The 20044-nt window shown below is 39.4% G+C and overlaps 1 protein-coding gene across 2 annotated transcripts; it reads right to left on the reverse strand.

Moving 5' to 3' along the window:
• Positions 1-1013: 1013 nt before the first annotated feature.
• On the reverse strand, positions 1014-17738 carry si:ch211-195b13.1 (STKc_SGK domain-containing protein). 2 transcript variants are annotated; one of them, XM_042506121.1, is made up of 13 exons: positions 17522-17738; positions 6634-6709; positions 5805-5883; positions 5674-5714; positions 5509-5566; positions 5321-5404; positions 4655-4786; positions 4452-4564; positions 4212-4335; positions 4022-4117; positions 3771-3926; positions 3570-3659; positions 1014-2964 (listed from the first exon to the last, which is right to left on the reverse strand). In XM_042506121.1, the coding sequence occupies exons 1-13, from the start codon at positions 17547-17549 to the stop codon at positions 2800-2802; spliced, it is 1242 nt and encodes a 413-aa protein (XP_042362055.1). In that variant the 5' UTR covers positions 17550-17738; the 3' UTR covers positions 1014-2799. The 2 variants fall into 2 exon arrangements, with proteins under 2 accessions (XP_042362055.1, XP_042362054.1); XM_042506120.1 differs by lacking the exon at positions 17522-17738 and adding an exon at positions 7229-7450.
• Positions 17739-20044: the final 2306 nt, after the last annotated feature.

Here is a 20044-nt window from a genome sequence, read left to right on the forward strand (position 1 = left end):
CAATAAGTTAACAAAATTTAAACCCAGGGAATCTGATTTAAAAAACAGAAAAGAAAAAAACCCACCCAGGTCAAACACAATTAAAAGCCAGAAATAAAACGTGTCTTAACGTGTGTCTTAGCATCTTAAAAGCAACAACAGATTCAGTTACCGGTCATTTTGCAGATTTAGATTCATAACACAAATTAACAAATAAATTATAATGTAATAGATTGAGATAAATTTAATTGACTTTTCACAAGCTACGTGGCAGTATATAAAGTAATTAAAATTATCCCCATAATTTACAGCTTCATATTCAAAGTGATTAGTAATAATTAATGTATTAATAATTTGAATCCAATAATTAATAAAAACATATAAATAAGATTTATTTTCTTTCTATGTATAAACATTTTTGTCTGAAATGTGCCATATTGCATGATGAGTACCTTGTAATAGTATTTCTTCGCTTTTATTTAACTACTTTTACTTAAGTGAAAGATCTCAGTACTTCTACCACTACTGAGTTCAAGTTTGAAGTTTAGGCTACATTGTCAGTTTTCATTGTTAAAAGTACTATGAATTAAAATATTTTCACCTCAGTAACAGATCAAATAATAGACATAAAACTGACAGAATGCCATATAAAATATCAAGAGAAAAATATAGATCCTATAAAAGATGGGTACATAAAAAAGAAGATAAAACTTGTTAATTATTGGTATTTATTTTAATGACTTCATGCAATTTAAAAGTAATTTTTAAGCAAAAATACCCATTACCTATTTTCTGGTTTCTGCTCATCAGTTTTGATGGTTTGCTACTTTTCTTTGTGAAAATAAACTGAGTATCTTATTTCTTTTTGTCAAACAAAACAATATGATGCCAGCTTCGGAAATGACTAAGTCCTCAACTGATTGTTTATAAAAGTAACTGTCAGTTGCTCCACTAATGTGTTAGAAGATTATTATGTTAAGTAGTATTTAATAATTATTATCAGCTGGGTCACAGACAGAAACAGCACACTTGCGTTGAATTTAGAGAATTTATTTGCCATTTCTGACACAGATTACAGTTCAGTATTACAGTTGATCATGTAAATTATCTTCTTTATACAGTAGCAGTGGCATGAAAATAAATATACATAAAAAATACAAAACAAAAGTAATGCTTCCAAATATGGAAGAAAATGACCTAGAACTGTGTGTTGCCTTCATCTCTTTTTTCTTTTAAATTTTCAGCAGGTTTGAAAATCCACTCTCTGTATGCTAAAATGTGGAGACTCAGTGGGACAAAACAAAGTCATGAACAATCTCAGTTTGAGTGAAGATCCTCTCTTAATAACTTACTGAATATCAGATTATAAATTACAACTTACTGCTAAAATAGACACAATGATAATCATTCTTTCAGACTCAACACGATTTTATTGCACTTTCCAGAACCACGTTATGCAGCGGGCCAGTGGCCGAACACGTCAGTGAAAAGCCAGCGCCTGCTCCACCTGCTGGTTCTTTCTTCAAGTTCATGAAGCACTTTTTTATACAGAGTATTTTCTATAAAAGGGACAAAGAGGTTTCAGGAAAAGAGATATGTACATACAGTAAATATGGATCAGGCCGCCTTGGACAGGCACAAGACATTCACAGTTCTTCTCTACATGATGCATAAATACAAAAACATTTCTAATCACAGATTTTATAGTTTGTCTGGAGTGTTTGCAATAAAACAGCAATCACTTAAATTTTAAAAGGATATACAGTATGTGCTATCATTGATGTGGGCCTGTTATTGCTGGCTGAGCTCTATTATCGCACTCCTCATCATTAAGAGATGTCCTTCATAAAACAGCAGATATAGATTAACACAGTCACTGGCTGTAAATGAAAATAAATTGGAAAAAATAAAATGTATTTCCAAACATGAAACATTAATCTGAACGGTTCTAACTCGTTTATAATAGATGCTGTCGTAAAAGTAAAGCGTGAATGTTGTAGTTATTAAAACTAGGAAAACCTTTTTGGTTTTGCAATAAAATAGATGTAACTTCTTTCTTCTACACAGTACAGTAAATTTTTGATCTTCAGTTTATGAGGACAAACTGGTCAAAAAAAGTGTGTGTGTTAAAGCATAACTGTTAACTGTTTGGTCCAAGTATCACTATTAGTTTAAGATATTGAAATGCTAGTTTTTCTTTGCCCCAAGCCGAGATATGAAATAAGATTAAAGATATAAAGCTGTCTAATCCAAGGTTGCTGATGCTTAAAGCAGAACTTTTCTTGACCCTTGTTTCCTCGAGTGCAATTGAGCATTCACATGAGAATAACAATGCGAAACAAATTTAACATACATGAAGGCATCCATCTTAACGGCGAGCGCCCCGGTCAAAAGTCCAAACGAGTGAAACGGTTTTGTGGTTTATGATAAAGCCGGCTCTTGCCAACGCTGCTGCCGCCGTCGTCCAAACTGCCTTTTGAACCTCAGGCACTTCTCTTCATGTCACTTCACCCGTAGCTGTGACAGTGATGTTTCATGACCCCAGAGTGCATCCACACTTGGCACACATGTTTTTAAGTTTGAGGCAGAGGAGTCGGGTCGGTTGTGATGTAACATGAGAGTCCTCATCTGCACAATTTTTCATGCACAAGATCCCTCTAGTCCCCCCCCCCCGTATATTCATGTCTGTTTGTCAGTTAAATCCTTTAATCACACTCTGTAACGTCTCCCCAAAACAGGCTGCTCCGACGTGGTCCCTCTGTCAAAATAAGACTCTCGGTCCAGAGCTTGTGTCCCATTTCCTGTGAGTTCCCGGGACGTTCACATGAAGGAGTGTTCTGCTGGAGGCCCGTACGAGAAGCCTGGAAACGCTCCGGCTGCTTCCTTGATGCTGCTGGTCACAGTCAGGGTGTCGTTGCACAGAGAGGAGGACACGGGCAGGTGAGTGAACTCGGGGTCGAAGTGTCGGAGGTCTGTGGGCCCGCTCTGTGAAACCAAGCAGGAAGGACAGAGCTTAGATATGTGATGTTGTGTTATCAAGCATAGATTTATCCGTACATAATACTCATTTATCTGCGGTATCGATACAAAAGTTAAAATTCTCATATTTACAAATATTTTCTGGTTCCTTTCCTCCTCTATGACAGTAAGCTGAATATCTTTGGGGTTGTGGACCAAATGAGAAATGCAGAACTTTGTTTTGAACTTTGGGACACACTGACTCTGACATTTTATAGACAAAACAACTTATCAAAATTGATCAAGAAAATAATCGTAAGATCAGTCCACAATAAAAACAATCATTAGTTGCAGCAGAAGAACCAGAGCACTGCACTAGAAATCCTTTAAACAAGCAAGACACAACTATTGGACAGGTTTTAAAAATGTTATAAACATATTATGGTTTGACCTCGTCCACCTTCATCATGTTTGTTGCTGTCAGAATCTTTTACCTCTGGTGCCATCTAGTGGCTGTATGTAATAACTGCATAAAGGGTGCATGAAAGTATGTGGGGCAGTGAAGGTAACATTTGAAATGATCTTTTTTCATACTTATAGGGATAATAAATGAGCCCTTAGTTTGAACTTACCACTGAAGGGATGAATGGAGGCGTGATCTTCTTGGCCATCAGGTCCTCCCAGTTGATTGGGGAGAAGAAGGAATGGTACTTGAGTTCAAGCTGGAGGGAAAAAAATAATCCTAGATCAGCAGGGTGATAGCAAACAAGCTTCACTGATCTCTTATGGATCTCTGAGTTATGTGTGTTTTAGGATGAGCTGTGTGCACTTACAAAGTCGTCCTTGACTCCCAGCCTCTTGGTGCGGTCCTTCTGCAGGAGCCCCTCGAGCAGCTCCCTGCCCGAGTTCGACACGTTGGGCTTGAGCACAGGAGACTTGTGCAGGATGTTGTTGTACATCTCGGCTGTGTTGCGACTGTAGAACGGCGGCTATAAAGCAAAAAAAAAGACAAATTAAGTTAATTTCATACTTAAACAAGCTGTAGAGTTGCAAAATGAGGCACGAAGTCACTGATTGCACTCACAAGTCCGTAGAGCATCTCGTAGAGCACTGATCCCAGACACCACCAGTCGACTGTGCGGTCGTACGCCTGCTTCTGGAGAACCTCAGGGGCCAAATACTGTTAAGAAAGAAACGAGAAAGTGTCAACTCGCGTCTGACAGCTATAATTTGTCCTTGGTGGAGTTTTGATCATCAGGAGGTTTGTTTTGTACCTCTGGCGTCCCGCAGAAGGTTGTCGTTGTGCCATTGGCCTCAAGGCCTTCTTTGCAGAGGCCGAAGTCTGTGAGGACGATGTGGCCCTGTGAGTCTAACAGGATGTTCTCAGGCTTCAGGTCCCTGGGAAGACAAATGATAAAGCTTTTTAAAAAATGCTGCTCCTATACACTCCCCTTCTTCACTTCAGATCATTTTCACACATGTCCACTAGGGGGTGCTGCAGGATCACTCTTTACCTGTACACAATGTGCAGGGAGTGGAGGTAGCCAAGTGCACTTGCAATTTCAGCGGCGTAGAAACGAGCTCTGGGCTCCAGGAATATCCGCTCCCTCTGGAGATGGTAGAACAGCTGCAGACACAAAACATCTGTCAGTTTCAGCCTGAAAAACACACCTTGATATTGTGACCTGATTGTGGATGTTGTGAGAGTTTAACTCACCTCTCCGCCGTTGACGTAGTCGAGCACAAAGTACAGCTTGTCAGTAGTCTGGAAGGAGTAGTGCAGCCCCACGAGGAAAGGATGCTTGATGTTCTTCATCAGCACACTGCGCTCGGCCATGATATGCTTTTGCTGGAAGAAAAATGTAGAAGTTAACATAATGCTGTACTTAGGCAGAATATGGAGGTTTATGTGTGATGATTAACCCTCTGAGACCTCGATCTACATCAAGTTCTTGTGTTATGTTCAGACACCTTTTACAAGCATTTAAACCTTTGAAACTAGAACAAATCGGTTTTAATTTCCTTTGAAAACAATGCACAGAAGACAACTTGTCCTGAAAATTGCAAGAACCCCCCCCCACAATAGAAATGAGAGACATGGAAAAATATTAGAAAATAAATATTTAAAGTTAATTACATTTACATTTTAGAACTATTTTTTAGCCATTTCGTGGTTTATTTATTTATTTATTTATTAACTACCATTATTCTTTTTTGTGTGTACTAATTTTACTAATTTGTTAATTTTCTTGCAACTTTTTATTAATTCCTTGCTAATTTGGAGGTGTTTTCTTGAGAAGTTGCCGTCCTCCCATGTTTTGAAAGAGAATAAGCCAATTTGCTCAAGTTTTAAGGAGTTGATCTCTGGGGTTTTGACTCTCACCTCTTTCTTCTTCATGATGATTTTCTTCTGCAGCACTTTGACAGCGTAATATTTGGCAGACTCCTTGTGTCGAGCCAGCAGAACCTGTTACAGAGCAAACATTTGCATCAGTGATGGCGCTGCAGGTGTGGCAAACATGAGCAGATAAAGGAAGTTATTTACATAAAAGACATGTTAGACAGACTCACTTTCCCAAAGCTGCCTTTTCCGATGATTTTGAGGTAGTCAAAATCACAGGGTTTGATCCTAATGAGGAGAAACAAACAGATGATTAGGATTTTTATTGACACATGTTGAGGTGCAAAATTGTCAGTAGCTTCATTTAAAATAAGAGATTGTATGGGACTACTTACTGAGTGTCCTCAGCCAGTGAACCTCTTGAATTTAGGCACATCTGAAAGGTATGAAATAGGTAATTCAATAAGTACATTGTCATATTTTGGAAGGAAAATGAGTCAGGTTGTCAGTCAACAGCTGTGCTTACCGGACTTTCAGGAAGTTGATCATTTTCAACCTCCTCATTTTGATTCTCATCAATCTTCAGGAAGTTGTTCACTTCAACACTAGAAAAAGAACATAGCTGGTTATAAAATCAGCTTTTATATCAGATGGTTAACTTTTACAATGTGCATCACACCTGCCATATGTTTTGTTTTGTTGTTTTTTAGATTTGATGATTCAGTATGAAACGACATGATTTAAAAAACAAAAAGTTAGAGTCTGAAAATCTGCTTCCCACTGAGGTGTGAATGACCGTCTGAAACATCCAGACAGGTCAAGTTTGGGACACGGTCACCTGGATGTTAACAGCCTAACCTGTCTGAGAAAAAGCTTAAGCCGCTGACCCGTGATGGGAGGTTTCAGACGGCTCTGCAGGACCAGATCAGATCCTTCAGGAGGGGACACATGCTGCCCAAGAAGTTTTTTTGTTCCTCACGGCACCAGATCCCAACTTGGGAGTTGTTATGCTGTGATGGGACGAGTATCATGCAATAACTGAATTACCGGTTTATCTTTGTCCAGGGGACAGAGGGGATTTGCTGGACAGGTGATTAGCCAGCCAGCAGAGAGGTTGTTAACAGGCTCGTTATTAAAGAACTATTCTTACACCTGGTTTCTTGGATGCAGATTATGCTATTCAGAGGATGTCCTGCCTGGTGACTGATTGGATTGGCCGCTGGTCATGAATGGGCTAATGATCAGGAATAAATACTACATCCAGGATGTGATTAATGATCCAGAGATGCTTCCTTGTGCCTCAGGGCCAATTTTCCATCCAAATCAAACATATTTTTCCCCCAAGAAATACTCACTGTTGGCAGATATGTGGGGTGGACACCAGCTTCTGGATGAAGTCATTCAACCCCATTTTTCTCTCCTTGATGAAAGCTGCAAAGGGAGACAGGGAAAGGGGAAATATTTTTAGCATTTAATATCATTCATCACACATGATGCAAAAAATATTTCACAAGAGAAGAAAATATCAGCTGTAATCCGCTGTTCCTGAGTCCCAAATATCCCTTTATAGGGTAGATTTGCGTGATGTGCATAGACCTCTAATGCTGCGGGCTTATGGGTTATGCAACCACTTGGGTCACTCATTCAGATACTAACAGTGGATGCCAACAAAGCATTTTCCATCCTAGATTCTCATTACAATGCATTTTTTTAAGAGTTTAATTCGTATTTATTGTGATTTTTCTGCAAAATTTCTCTAAAAGTAGAGCAATAAAGCACTTCGCCATCAGGTTTAATTCATCTTTTGACAGCGTTTTTCTTCTCAATGATAAACACTTATCAATAGAAACGTCAAGTTTGCTTCACTGATCAATACACTTGCAGCTTTAATGATGTATATTAGTCGTGATAATTGTTTTTTTTTTAAATTTTTTTTTTTTAATCGCTTACCAGTAAGAACAGCAACAATTCCCCTCATTTTGCAATAAGTTAGGTCACATCCAGCTTCGGTCACCGCCATGTTTACAAATATAAAATATCCAATAAAAAACAGAAGAAAAAACAATATTTCCCGTACGATCCTCTGATCAATTGTCTTCGTGTCACGACTATTTAAATAAAAACACCGGCAGAGCTCAACCGTCCGCGCTCCGCTCTCAAACTGCCCACACCGCGCGAGCCAGTTTATATATACGGAGCACGTGGTACCTTTTTTTCTTTCCCTCAAGGTGACGCCTATTTTTACGTCATCCGTGTAACCACGGCAACAGCGTGACATCACGGGATTCCGCTGCAGCCTTATTCTGCCTGCAGGAGGCGGGGGATGACGAGGAGCTCACCGCAGAGACGGAGGCGGTGAGAGGAAGGACTCCCACCTCCTCCTCTTCATCATTTTCTCTCAATGGAAAGCTCCGGCTGACGGTCATCACCCAAACAAAAGAGATTAAAATCAAGTGATCAAAAGAAGGAGAGGCTGCACACAGCATCACAGAACGAGAGTGCTACCTTCTGCTTTATTCTGAAAGGATGCGGAGAAAATGTGTCACAATTGCTGCATTTCAGCTGCAGTTTCCAACACAGCCCCGGCAATCCACATAAAACTGCACGCAAAAAACACGCATGCTATAAAAAGAAAAACAACAATTCTGCATTCAATCCTCTTTTTTATAATCCAGTTTCCACAAATCTCCATTTCTAAATAATTAGTGGTTTTCTGCGGCTGATAAGGTCAAGGTTATGATATAGGTGACTTGAATACTTATGTAAATTCAGAGAAATCACACATGACATCATGCAGGTCTAATCCGAAGCAGTGATCCGTCCAGCAGCTGTCATAGATGTGGTCCACTGACCCTGTAAGTTACATAACTGTGCCATAATGCAGATAGCTATACTGCCCGGAGAGGAGAGCCAGCCTCATTGGGAAGTTTCCAGTGAGCGTTAGTGATTTTTAAGCCGAGGTTATTCAGTGTGTGTTGATTAAAGTGTTTGATCACTCCATGGCTGGATTATGAGACAATGGGACGCCTGGGCACAGATAGACACAGGAAGAGACACAGTTGTTGTCGTTTTGTGTCTCTTCGTAGTTGTTTTATCCATTTTTGTAGTTATTTTCTGTCCCTTTTGCAGTCCATCCTTGGCATGTTTTAATGTCATTTTGAGTCTTTTTTGGTTGTCCCTTCGAGTGACGTTTTGGGCCCCTTTGCCAGTGCCTGGTAGCCCCATTTATCACTTACAGAGCAGTCATGGCTTTGATGAGTTTTCAAGACTATTTATTAGTGTTTTTGTCCCACAAGAGAGAATAATGACAGTGGTCTAAAACAGAGGTCCTTCAGATCCTTAAGGAGTCTTGAAAGGCATTGAATCCATTAATCTCAAAATAAGGCCTTTATTGGTATTAAAAAGTCTTAAATATATCTTTCAAAAGTCTTAAAAAAGATAAGGCATGGGAAGTATGATTTTTCTAAATTGTTTTCCTGATGTTGCATTCTAAAATCTCAGATTAATAAAGAATGCCTTTTGCATTAACATCATAAAAAGTCATGTTTTTGTACTACAATAAATATTTGGGCAACAATCTTCCCCATCTGAAGTAACCAATGTCGAGTTTTGTTTTTTTTTTGTTTTTGTTTTTCAATTTTGGCTACAGTAAAATTGGTCTTAAATTTTTTCAGAGTGGCTTTAAAAAAAGTCATAAAAGTCTAAAAAATCACACTTTCTTAAAGCTGTAGGAACCCTGGGAAGAAACTAAGTGCAGTTTTGACAATTATTTGTTACTACATTGTTGCAGATTAATAGATAAATGCTTTACATACTAAATATTTTGGCTGCACAATTAATTAAAATATTGTTGCAATATGGCCAAGTGTAATATACATTTGCAGAGGCTGCATTTTTTGATAAAGGTAAAATGTGTTATTAGAAATTATAAATGCCATTGTGCTGCTACTGAAATGCCCTGAACCACAAATAATATTCCAGACCAAAGAGAGCAACACAATTTCACTGCAGATTCGTTGATAATGAAAACAATCTTTACTTACAAGCCTCATTTCTAAAACTACATGACAAACAAGTATAATGATTGTACCAGAGGAAATGCAAAGCACCTGAGCAAACTTGTGTGTTTTCACAATATCAGATTAAAATAAATCAGTTAAATCAATGCATCCTGTTATTAAAATGATTCAATTTATTTATTTAGTACTCTTTATGCTTACTAAACCCTGCTTAACCTACTTTATTATCACTGAAAGAAGCAATACTTAATACTTTTACTTGAGTAATAATAGTTTCTGCTCAATATCTTTTCAGTTTATTGATTAATTTCTGGCCTTTATAGTTTTCTGAAGTCCTGGTGGACATATTCAAATGTTATGTTTTGTGGAACAGAGTTCAAAAGCCAAATATATTGAGTTTATTTCATACAGGTTCAGATTCAGAATGACTTTATTGTTCCACCTTATCATATTAAAATACAAAAAGAGTATACAAGTGTAAAGTGCATTACCAAAGTGCGTTAAAGTGCATTTTAATTACACTAAAAGTGATATTAGAATAAATAATGCTCCATGAAATATTAAAATGAGTAGCTATCATAGGAACTACACTACAACCTAAATCAAAAGACTTAATAATCATAATAACAGAATCTAAAGATATGCCACTAAGTTTTGGTGCATACAAAGGAAATCATCAAATCCTCACATTTTAATAGCTGGAAGCAGCAAATCGCTGCAGCTCTGCTTCTGTTACATAACTGAAAGATGTACGTTCTTGTTCCCCCTCTGTTCTCATAAACGTCTGCCTCAGTCCTCTGAAATTCATTGATGTGGGGGGGGGGAACTCCTGGTTTCTATCTGCAGTCTGACATGTGACGGGTCCTGCATAATTTAAAGGAAGCAAGACATCACAGGACCGGTCGTTTTTGAAATGAGAAAGAGGAAGTGCCTTATCTGTGGCGTGGGCTCAAACTGAAATTAGCTGGTGTAGAGCAATGTCGTGTCCTATTTGGGAGGCTACCTGAGCAAACCGCTCATCTGCAGCTCTGTTTACACTCAGAAACACTCCGGATCGTGTTTCATGACAGCGACACCTCTCACCAGGCTTTGTGTGAAGCCTTTTCTTCACCTCGTGTAGCCTCACTCTGAATTATTCAGGTGTATCATGTTATCATCTCTGGTTACATGTAGGACAAACATGACTCAGGCAGTTCCCTCGAACAGCGTCACTCCTCCGCCACTTCTGTTTTTCATTTACATTATTTCTGTTGTGATGGAACAGAAAGTCAGGTGCTGAGAAAAACACAGCTGCTTGACGAAGTATTTCCCCTTTTTGTAAATGAGTAAGAAATGTGAAGACATTTCACATTCACGTCATGTCTGAGTAGAGACTTTCATATGGTGACTGATAAAGATTATCTCTCCTGTAGACGGTTTCAGATCACTATAAATGAAGTGAACACGCATTAGAGACTCTTTCAGTTTCTCTATGAATGTCTCTGCAGTGGCGGATTAATCCCGGTTTTATTTAGCACCTTCACAAAAGCCGCCCTGCTTTCCGTCGCTCTGTCCAACAGTGTGATTGATGCTGAGCAGAGAAGCAGCACTTGTGCTCGCTGACGAGCGGTCGTGTGAGTCACCTGCCAGCAAATCCGGTAAAAAGCCTTTCCAACCCTCACGGGGCGCCATCTATCAAAACTCCCCAGCCTCAGCATGGTACCGCCAGTGCCCATGATTATATGCTCTCTGGGGCTGCAGTTTGGTGCATGAGTTGCATTAAAAAATGAACCCCCAGCTTGTTCCTCTCATGTTACAATCGAGACACAGAAAAAGGATTATGATTTTCTAAAAAATAATTACCTGACTTTCTTTGAGAAATCCAGAAGGTTGTTAAAAATCACTTATACTTGTTTTAAAAGCATTTCTAGGATCCTTAAAGCTGCAGTGACAGATTTTATAAAACCATTAAGTGGAAACAATAGTGAATTCTTTACACATCAGCAGTTATAGAGTAACATTATCAGTCATCAGGAGTCGTGTGTGTCCATCTGATCAATGTGAGTCCAATGTTCATTCTTCTTTTTTTCTCTGTTTTTGGTCTCCACCAACTCTTGAGGGAAATATCTGTCTCTTTAACTGCTAAATAATCCACAGTGTTCTCCAGCTCCTCTCTAACTTTAGCCGCTTTTACACAGAGATGGCGTGATGGGGCCGCAACAAAGTCCAGTTTGTAATGTGATATATTATTACTGTGTTATTAAAAAAGGACAACATTTGGTTAAGAGAGTATTGTGACTTGTTTAGGACTCAAAGTTTAGGGCTTGGGACTTGAATTTGGACTTGTTAGTCTTGACTTGGAGCTTCAGTTGGGACTTGAGTGTGGGACTGAGAACTGAGATTTGTGCTTGCAAACCAATGACTTGGTGTCACCTGTAGTTTGTACTCTCTTAAAAAATACACACGAATATGGCTCTGTTGTTTAGATATTTTGGAGAAAATCATTGGTATATTTCAATAGAACTGATAAATTTTTTCATGTTTTGGCTCATGTTTAAATTGAGCAAGAAGAAAGATGCCATTTACAGCTACCATTTTTATTATGATTAAGAAAAGAGAAAACCATGTGGGATTGTTTTTTTATTGTAGTGTTAAATGATTCTCGAAATACCTTCAGTAAAGTTTTGTTAAATGACCGTCTGGGTTTTTTAAAGATTGCCAGGTATTTGTATTTGCCAAAAAATCAGAGTACTTAACTCTGTGACTCGAATGTAAAACACGAGAAGCTCGACTTCTACCTGCCGTGCCTCCAGCGCGGCGTGTAGGAGGCAGCAGAAGGTGGAGGAATGAGTCATGCAGGCAAACAGTCTCTCTGACCAACCGCAGGAAGGCTGTCGGCTAACGAGGATGGAGGATCTCTAATTACAACAAAGGTCCTGTCGACCGATTCTGAGGAGCGATCGCGGCCTCGTGTGTTTCACACCCACACAGTCATGACAGCCTCATTGGCCTCTGCTCTCACTCGAAAGCACATCTCTGCTAAAATCACATCTCTCTTTAGTTTCTGTTTGCCGTCTGCATCGTTCTCTCGCATACTCTTTAACACTTTACTCATAGAACCGCAGAGGTGCAGACCGGAGGTGGCGGTCCGGTCCAACAACGTCGCAGTGCAGCCTCAGGACCCAGTGAGTGGGAGCCGATTTTGGCTCACGAAACTAGACTTCGAATCTCTCCTTCGTGTTTGTGTCCCTCCTGAATTCCCCGGCAGGAGATGAGATGTGTTTTTTATTTTCTCCTTTCTCTACGGGGGATTAAATGGCTGCTCATACTCCTGCTTCATCTGATAAAAAGAGAGGCAATGTTTGCTCTCTTTGGTGATGACTCACACACACACACACACACACACACACACACAGTGCTGCCAAATTATTACAAATGAAGCATTACTTTAATTTGCTGCCAAGAAAGTGGGATGATCGTGCCTATTTCCAACCACAAAGCCTCAATTAATTATTTTAATGTGACTGCTATTACTGCTAATTACTATCATGCAGTCTGGTGTTGCCTCCAGTCTAACATCATATTTCTGTTCTGCTCGAGGTTACTCAAGTGCTGTATGTCTATAAAGACGTGAAGTCCCTTCCCTTCCAGTGTACCCCATGGGACCTTATTTAAGAAAAAAAATATGTATGGTAGTCAACGGCAAGAGACGCATAATTTTTGGATCCTGTTTGAATTTTGCCATGAATCACACATATGATTTTTGTCAATATAAAAGATAATTTGCAGTTCAAGAAAGTCAAAGTTTGTTGTGTGTTTGTCGTAAAACCAGTTAGTTTTGTGTGAAAGCGCTCAGTGAAACACTTCTCTCTCTTGCACAACATACATCGCCAACACCAGCTGGGTAAATATGATCTACGTCAAATATCCATCTTCAGGCCCACATATGCTTGTAGCAAAATTTGAATATATAATTATGAGAATTATAAATATATTTTTTTCTGGACAATCTTTTCATTATATCTGCTAATCCCCCCAGCTAATTTTTAGATCATTTCCGTGTCACCTTTTACTTATTTTTTTGAAGTTTGTAGTACATTTCTTGCCACGGTGCTTATTGGGTTTTTCCTATGTCTCTGAACGAAATAAAGACTAGTTTTCTCAGGTTTCAGAGGTTTAAATGCTAATAAAAGGCGTCTGAATGCAGCACAAGAAAACCGATCTCAGTTCATGTGTTTATTAATAACACGGTTCAAACGGGACTAAAATATTTGTATCTTGCTAATAAACACATTTATTTTATTTATTCTAAAATAAGATCCCATGGAGGTTCACCAGAGGAGAGACTTTTCCTCTCTTTACAGCAGGTTTCCTGTGCATTACTGAAACTGTAACAGTAATAAAGGAAGTAGATTTAAAAAAGACAGAGGGGCCATTATCACTCGGAGCACCAGACTCTCATTCACTAACTGCTCCTCCCATGTCGGCCAAACATCATGAATCAGTTGACCGTGGTGACTTCCGTTATTTTGTGCAGTTTCCTGTTTCTCTATTTTTGGTCCAGCTGCATTGTAATAATATGACAGCAACAAGTTGATGGACATTTCGGAAAAAAACATGTTGTCTATACAGTGAGGCTGCTTATTGGACATGAATACATTATAAAGTGAACAAACTTGCACGAGTTATTAATTTGATCCAGTTTGTGGTCTGAGTGTTTATCGCCTCACAAAGCCAGCATAAACTTCATAAGGTCAGTTATTGCTCTGAGATCGCCACTGAAAATCAACCGAGTGTGGCAGCTGGAAACCAAAACCAATTAACTAAGCATGTGAAGTGATTTGGACAATGACAACGAGCTGCATTGTTTTACCAATATGAACATGGAGCTAATTTGTGGCCTTGCATCTCTGGAAACTTGTCAACAGCAACAAAATAAAGATGATCAAAAATGAGGCAGGTTTGTCTCAGCTAAACTGAATTTAGTGTTGATATTTTCAGAGGAATTTCAGTTGTGGTTTTCCAATTTGAAAACAGGCAATGAAAGCTCAGTGAGTGCAGCCTTTATTCAGTCAGGTGCAGGGAAATGTAAGGGAGAGCAGTTTTTTGGTAATCTGAATTGGTTGGTTGAAGTCCAATCCAATCAGCTGCAAAGTAATTTAGGTCTACACCCACTCAGGATGCCCCTAATCCAAACAAATACCTAATGAGCTTTTCCAGACCACAATAAGTGAAGCAAACATAAGGAGTTGGCTGTGTGAGGCTGCAGAGTGGAGGCCAAATACATCTGGTCATGGCTAACACCCTGAAACACCAAAAAAATACTTGTGCTGACCTGAATGCTTCAGACATTTGATTACTGACCTCATTACTGACTGATTAATCAATAATAATAAGTATTTGAATGCTCCATTTTTATATTCCATTCCCACAATAATCCCAAATAGCCCATATACTCTTAAGAAATAGTAATGCAACATATTTTTATCATGCATCAACATTTATGTTTAGTCCTTCTCAGATGAGGACATTTCAGCTTTGTGATAGGCCTAATTTTGTTACTATGACCGTCTGACCCACTGCGACAGGCTTACAGATAGTAAGATGTCAAAAAATATAGCAGCTGGAATAGTTTCCAAATTGACCCCAAAAAATCGAGTGCCAGATATGACAAAGGATACTGGCATACTGAAAGTTTAGACATTTTGCAAAGGGGTATTTTTTATTGGTAATGTTGCTGCGGCTTGCATGCTAACAAAGTGGCAAATTATTACGTTATTTTAGATGCAATGACTGAAAACTGATCTTTGAAAAAAAATCTCCCCACACCCCGATCTCCACTTTCCAAGCTTTGATTAATCACACATATTTCCCAACAAGACTTCCCTGAAACTGGTATTTGGGACACAAATTTGCAAATCCTAGTATAGCAACTGAATGACTCAATCTAATCTACCTATGAGTGGCTAGTACTCATTTAATATCAGTACTTGCACTGAGATTGGTTAGTTTTAGGGTGGTAATGTCAGGGTAAGCCAATCAGAGGCAGAGTAAGGCGAGCCATTCCTTTACTATACTAGGAAACATAAATTCACATTCAGGACAGCCCTAAAAATACAAATGGGACCACTAGGTCTGACATTTTGGGAAATTGACATTTTGGAAAATATACTTATTTGCTTTTGAGAGTTAGATGATAAGATCAATACCACTCTTGTGTCTGTATTGTGAATTTGAAGCTTCAGCCAGCAGCCTGGTAGCTTATCTAAGCAGAAAAATGGAAGCATACATTACAGCTGAATATCTACAAAAACCAAAGTGTAAAAACAAGAAGTTGTGGTTTTAATGGGGGGTCATGTGCTGGATGATTTCTTGGCTGGGCGCAGTCACTTCCTGGAGTCTTGTTGTCACAGTAAGGTTACCATGCAAGCAGCAAAACAGATGAAACAAAGGTGATATAACTTGTTAATTAGTGAGCTTCAGAGGTGGTGGCAGGCTTATTTTAGCCCCTCTCGCACTATAGGGCCACTACGAAGTCCCTTCTTTTCGCTGCCATTGCATTTCCACCAAGAACCAAATAACAGCGGATCATGCCACTCCAGTGTGGGATTATAGTCAGCATGCCGGCATTGCAGAATCGAAAGAGGCGTGACCGGTTGTGACATGAAACACAACAGCGTCGGCCTCTAGTGTGTCTTATAACAGGCGTCTGCAGCCCTTTTTAAACGATAACAACAGCATAACATGTCAATAACAATCATTTACTGTCTCTGTTAAATGGCAGCTGATCTTGTCCTCTGCTCAGAGGGTAAAGAGCTCCCGAACCTCATTGTTTTCCTAATTTCCGGAAATTTTTGGCCACTGTTCTTTTTTAAGTTAGCTGCTGCTCCCTCGATTGTACCTTTTATATAGAGCCGTGAGCCAGCATAACGGGGAGAAATTTCTGCCTTGAAGACAGAACCAGGCGAGCAGTTTCCACCTGTTTTCGGCTTTTATGCTAAGCTAAGCTAACTTTCTGCCAGCTGTACCTTCATATTTACTGTATAGACGTGAGTGGTATCAATTTTCTTATCTAACTCTCTGCAAGAAGGCAAATATTGTAAAACTTCAAATATAAGCCTAGTCCCAATTAGATGCCCAGTCCCTTTTACTAGCCCAGTGTGGGGATACATTTTGACAAATAAATGTCTGTCTCAATGAGAGGATCGGTTACCATGCATATCATTTTTATAGAAGTTCTTAAGATGTTTATACCGAGTTGTTGGCTACCTGCTGGACATAATGTTAGTTAGCTGCTTAGATCACTGATACAAATATACAATTTTAAACTTTTGTCATTATGGACATACCACACACATGGTTAGCTTGGTAACATTTTCTATAATTCAATCATTCAGTAAATTTTACTGAAACCACGAACACCAAGGAAGATAGTAATATCGACAGCGTAAAGAAGCGAGACGCAAAAAAGGGGTTTAATGAAACAATTTGATTGTATTTCTATCTATCTTTGCTGAGCAACATTTTTATGTGAAATGAATTAAAAGCCCATCCCATATAGACGCGTTTTATGAAAATAATAGCCCAGGCTATGAATCAAAGTTTATTATTCAAAATGTACAACTGTTGCTTTAAGCTTTAGAAGCTACTAGAAAAGGGCAAATGCAGTTTTGTAATTTTTAATTCTTAGCCCTGCCTCTCCATCTGTATCTGCAGCAACAAAACCAGTTGTTGTACTATCTCTGAATGCCAAAATCATCTGATACTTTCAGTCGTGGTTACAATGCCGAGGCCTGGCTGTCGCTTTTATCCTCTCAGGTGACAAATGAGATGAGGAGCAGGGGTGCTGCAGGGAGGAGGGGAGAGTCTCTGTGTTTGACATTATAAAATTAAACAGAAAATGTAAAAACAGACCGAGGACTGCTGGATGAAGCCTTTTAAATCTGGCATCTTGTCGTTTTTTTTTTTTGGAGCCAAAAAAGCAATCCAAGCAGTGATGATGATGTCGAAGCAAGCAGATGCAAAAAGGAGGAGGGGGCTTTATAGTTAATAAAGATACAAGAATCACATGATTGAATAGACAAAAAAGGATAACATTTAGATGACTGAGCTGTAACAATAATGCAAAGAAGAGGAAAAGTTGCACGTCTCAAGGTGTATCCTCCTCCGCTGTGCTGCTGAGCGGCTGCACATTTATTCCCCAGACAGTCACATAACACAGGCAGTGAATTAAAGGAGCGCCTACCTATGAAGGATTTCTTGCCGGTCTTCATGTCCTCCTAAGTGTTTGATTATATTCGCTATCGGGCAGAGTCTCTGATGAATGAACGCCTGGCTGCTGCACAGCGTCCAGGTGATTGAGTGCATGAGAAAGATGTGGTCCTCCTGTAAAATATGCCTCCCTCTCCTTCTCCGTCCTCTCTTTCAATGGCTTTCACTGCAGCTGTGGCCAGAAAAAAGTCTCTTGATTCTCAGGCAAATAACTTTCCCTCCCCACTGCACTTCCCTCTTGCCTCTGCCGTTTCTTCCTCTTTTCGCCCTGCCTGTGCTGAGACCAAATAGCTGAAACCAAAGATCTGTGACGCACCTGCTTCTCCTCCTCTGCACCCCCCCCCCCCAGCTCCCCATCACCCCCACCCTCATCTGTTCTTTTATCTACCTGGAGAGCCTCGAACAAAACAAAAGCAGGTGTCTGGTTACGGCTCCCATGAGCGTGGGAGTCCCTCCGCAGGGGAAACCAGTATCCATGACACGGGAACCACCTGAGGAATACAGGGAGGTGTTTAAAATCTGCTTTAATTGGTCACCAATGCACAATTTGTTGAGTTCGCTGCTTATCAGCCTCCTCTACCTCCTTCATTCACTGTCTCTGAGGAGTTTCGGGGGTAAAATCATCCGGTTAGTCACACTGACAACCCTGATTGGGTTGTAAAGCTGTCCGCCTCAGGCTGTAGGCCATCAGATACAATGAGCGCTATGTGATGAAGAGCGAGGTCTGTGAGGGGTTGACGAACAGGAGCAGCATCACTGATGAGTTAGTCACACAGAGAGGTGCTGCAGTGAATTATGATTTTGCTTTGGCAGCCGGACAAGTACACCACAATCATACTGTATTCAGTTCACAGAGATGACAGGATGCCATAAATCTTTTACTTAAAGGAATATGTATCAAAACAATAGGCAGGTTTCCAATAACCCTCAAACTGCACTAACTAAAATTGTGAATATAAACTATGCCTAATGAAAAACATGTCAATTTCGAAAAAAAAAAACTCAGTTTATTGCTAAAAAGGTTTTACACTCGCACTAGGTGATATTTCAGGCAATTTTCAAAAAAACATATTTTGCAAAACTTCAATGGAAACACTTTTTTCACTTTTTTATGATGCTATGCGCTTGTCAGTAGGAACTAGCTCTCTTGGGCATGATGCAGCAGCCGCTACAAAAGGTGTTTCTGCATCGCATAACTCTTCAAAGGTTGAGAGGATCATCTGGAAGTTTTGAATCCACGATTCCTCTGAAGTCGTGGACTATCACCTCCCAGAAATCCCTCATACGTAGTCGCTCCCACATATAAGGGGCTTGTGTTCCATTATCACTCGCATAACACGCCTACGTTGCCTTAGATTGGAAATAATGATGGCTAGTGCAGTGGCTGCAATAGAAATAAACGTGCTAATGTTTTGAACTTTAATCATCATGCTTATCGTGAGAGGAGAAGTCTCATAACATCACTCAGTGGAAACACTGTCATCTTGCAATTGTGTGTTATTGACATTTCAGTCATGTAAGTTTTGTGCAAATCTGTAATGAAAACCTGCCTTTCCTTCATATGACCAGTGCCAAGATATAAGATTCAAGATTGTTGAGATAAACCCTTAATTTGCCCAGTTAGATGAAAAAATGAGCAGAAAATTACTGTTTATTTAAACGGAGTCTGGTGGGTTTGACAACAGTGATTTTGAGGCTGTTTCTGAAAAAACAAAAAGGATCTTACTATTTAACATAAAGGTCTATCACTTTAGGGATCCTTTCCACAATGTTGCAGACGCTGCAGTTCAGCGAGGTTACTGTCACGTGCTGCCCATGCATGCAGTCACTTACAGACACAAAGCATGGGAAAAAAAGGTTAAAAAAAAATACCAATTTACCCTTTAAGTTTATAACCAGAAAACAACTACAGCCTCAAAAACATGATTTTGACCAGTATTTGCTGGATTGTCGTTGCATTGTATTAAAATTATGCTATTACGTCTGTCTTCTTGGTGTTGACAAGCTAGAAAAAAGGCAATAACAAATATGTTATTGAAGACGTCTTTGTTTGCACAGATTCAGCCCTTTGCTGTTAGAGATAGTTTTTGATTTACATTTAATTATTAGCAAGTGAATCCTTAACTCTTAATTTCAAGGCAGAGCTTTAGAGACAGAAAGTTACAGACAGATGAAACATGGGCCTTTAATGTGATCTGTGAAGGCAGATAGATGAGCAGGACATTTTATTTAAGATAAGATAACATAATCCTTTATTATTCCTACAGTGGGTAAATTTGCATCATGTTTTGATGGTCAGCAGACGTTAAAGACTTCCAACATGATCTGCAGTTTACTGCAAGATATTACATTTTTACATTAGGTTCAGACCTAAATAAAATTGTAAATGCATGCAAACGTCTTTTCCAGTGTTACAAAACATGCAAACTGACTTGAAGAGACCCTCAAGGACAAAAGACTCGACTTGGACGTGTCCCAAAAGATTTTCAAAGAAGAA

Source organism: Plectropomus leopardus, chromosome 18, assembly GCF_008729295.1.
Source record: "Plectropomus leopardus isolate mb chromosome 18, YSFRI_Pleo_2.0, whole genome shotgun sequence".
NCBI lineage: Eukaryota > Metazoa > Chordata > Actinopteri > Perciformes > Serranidae > Plectropomus > Plectropomus leopardus.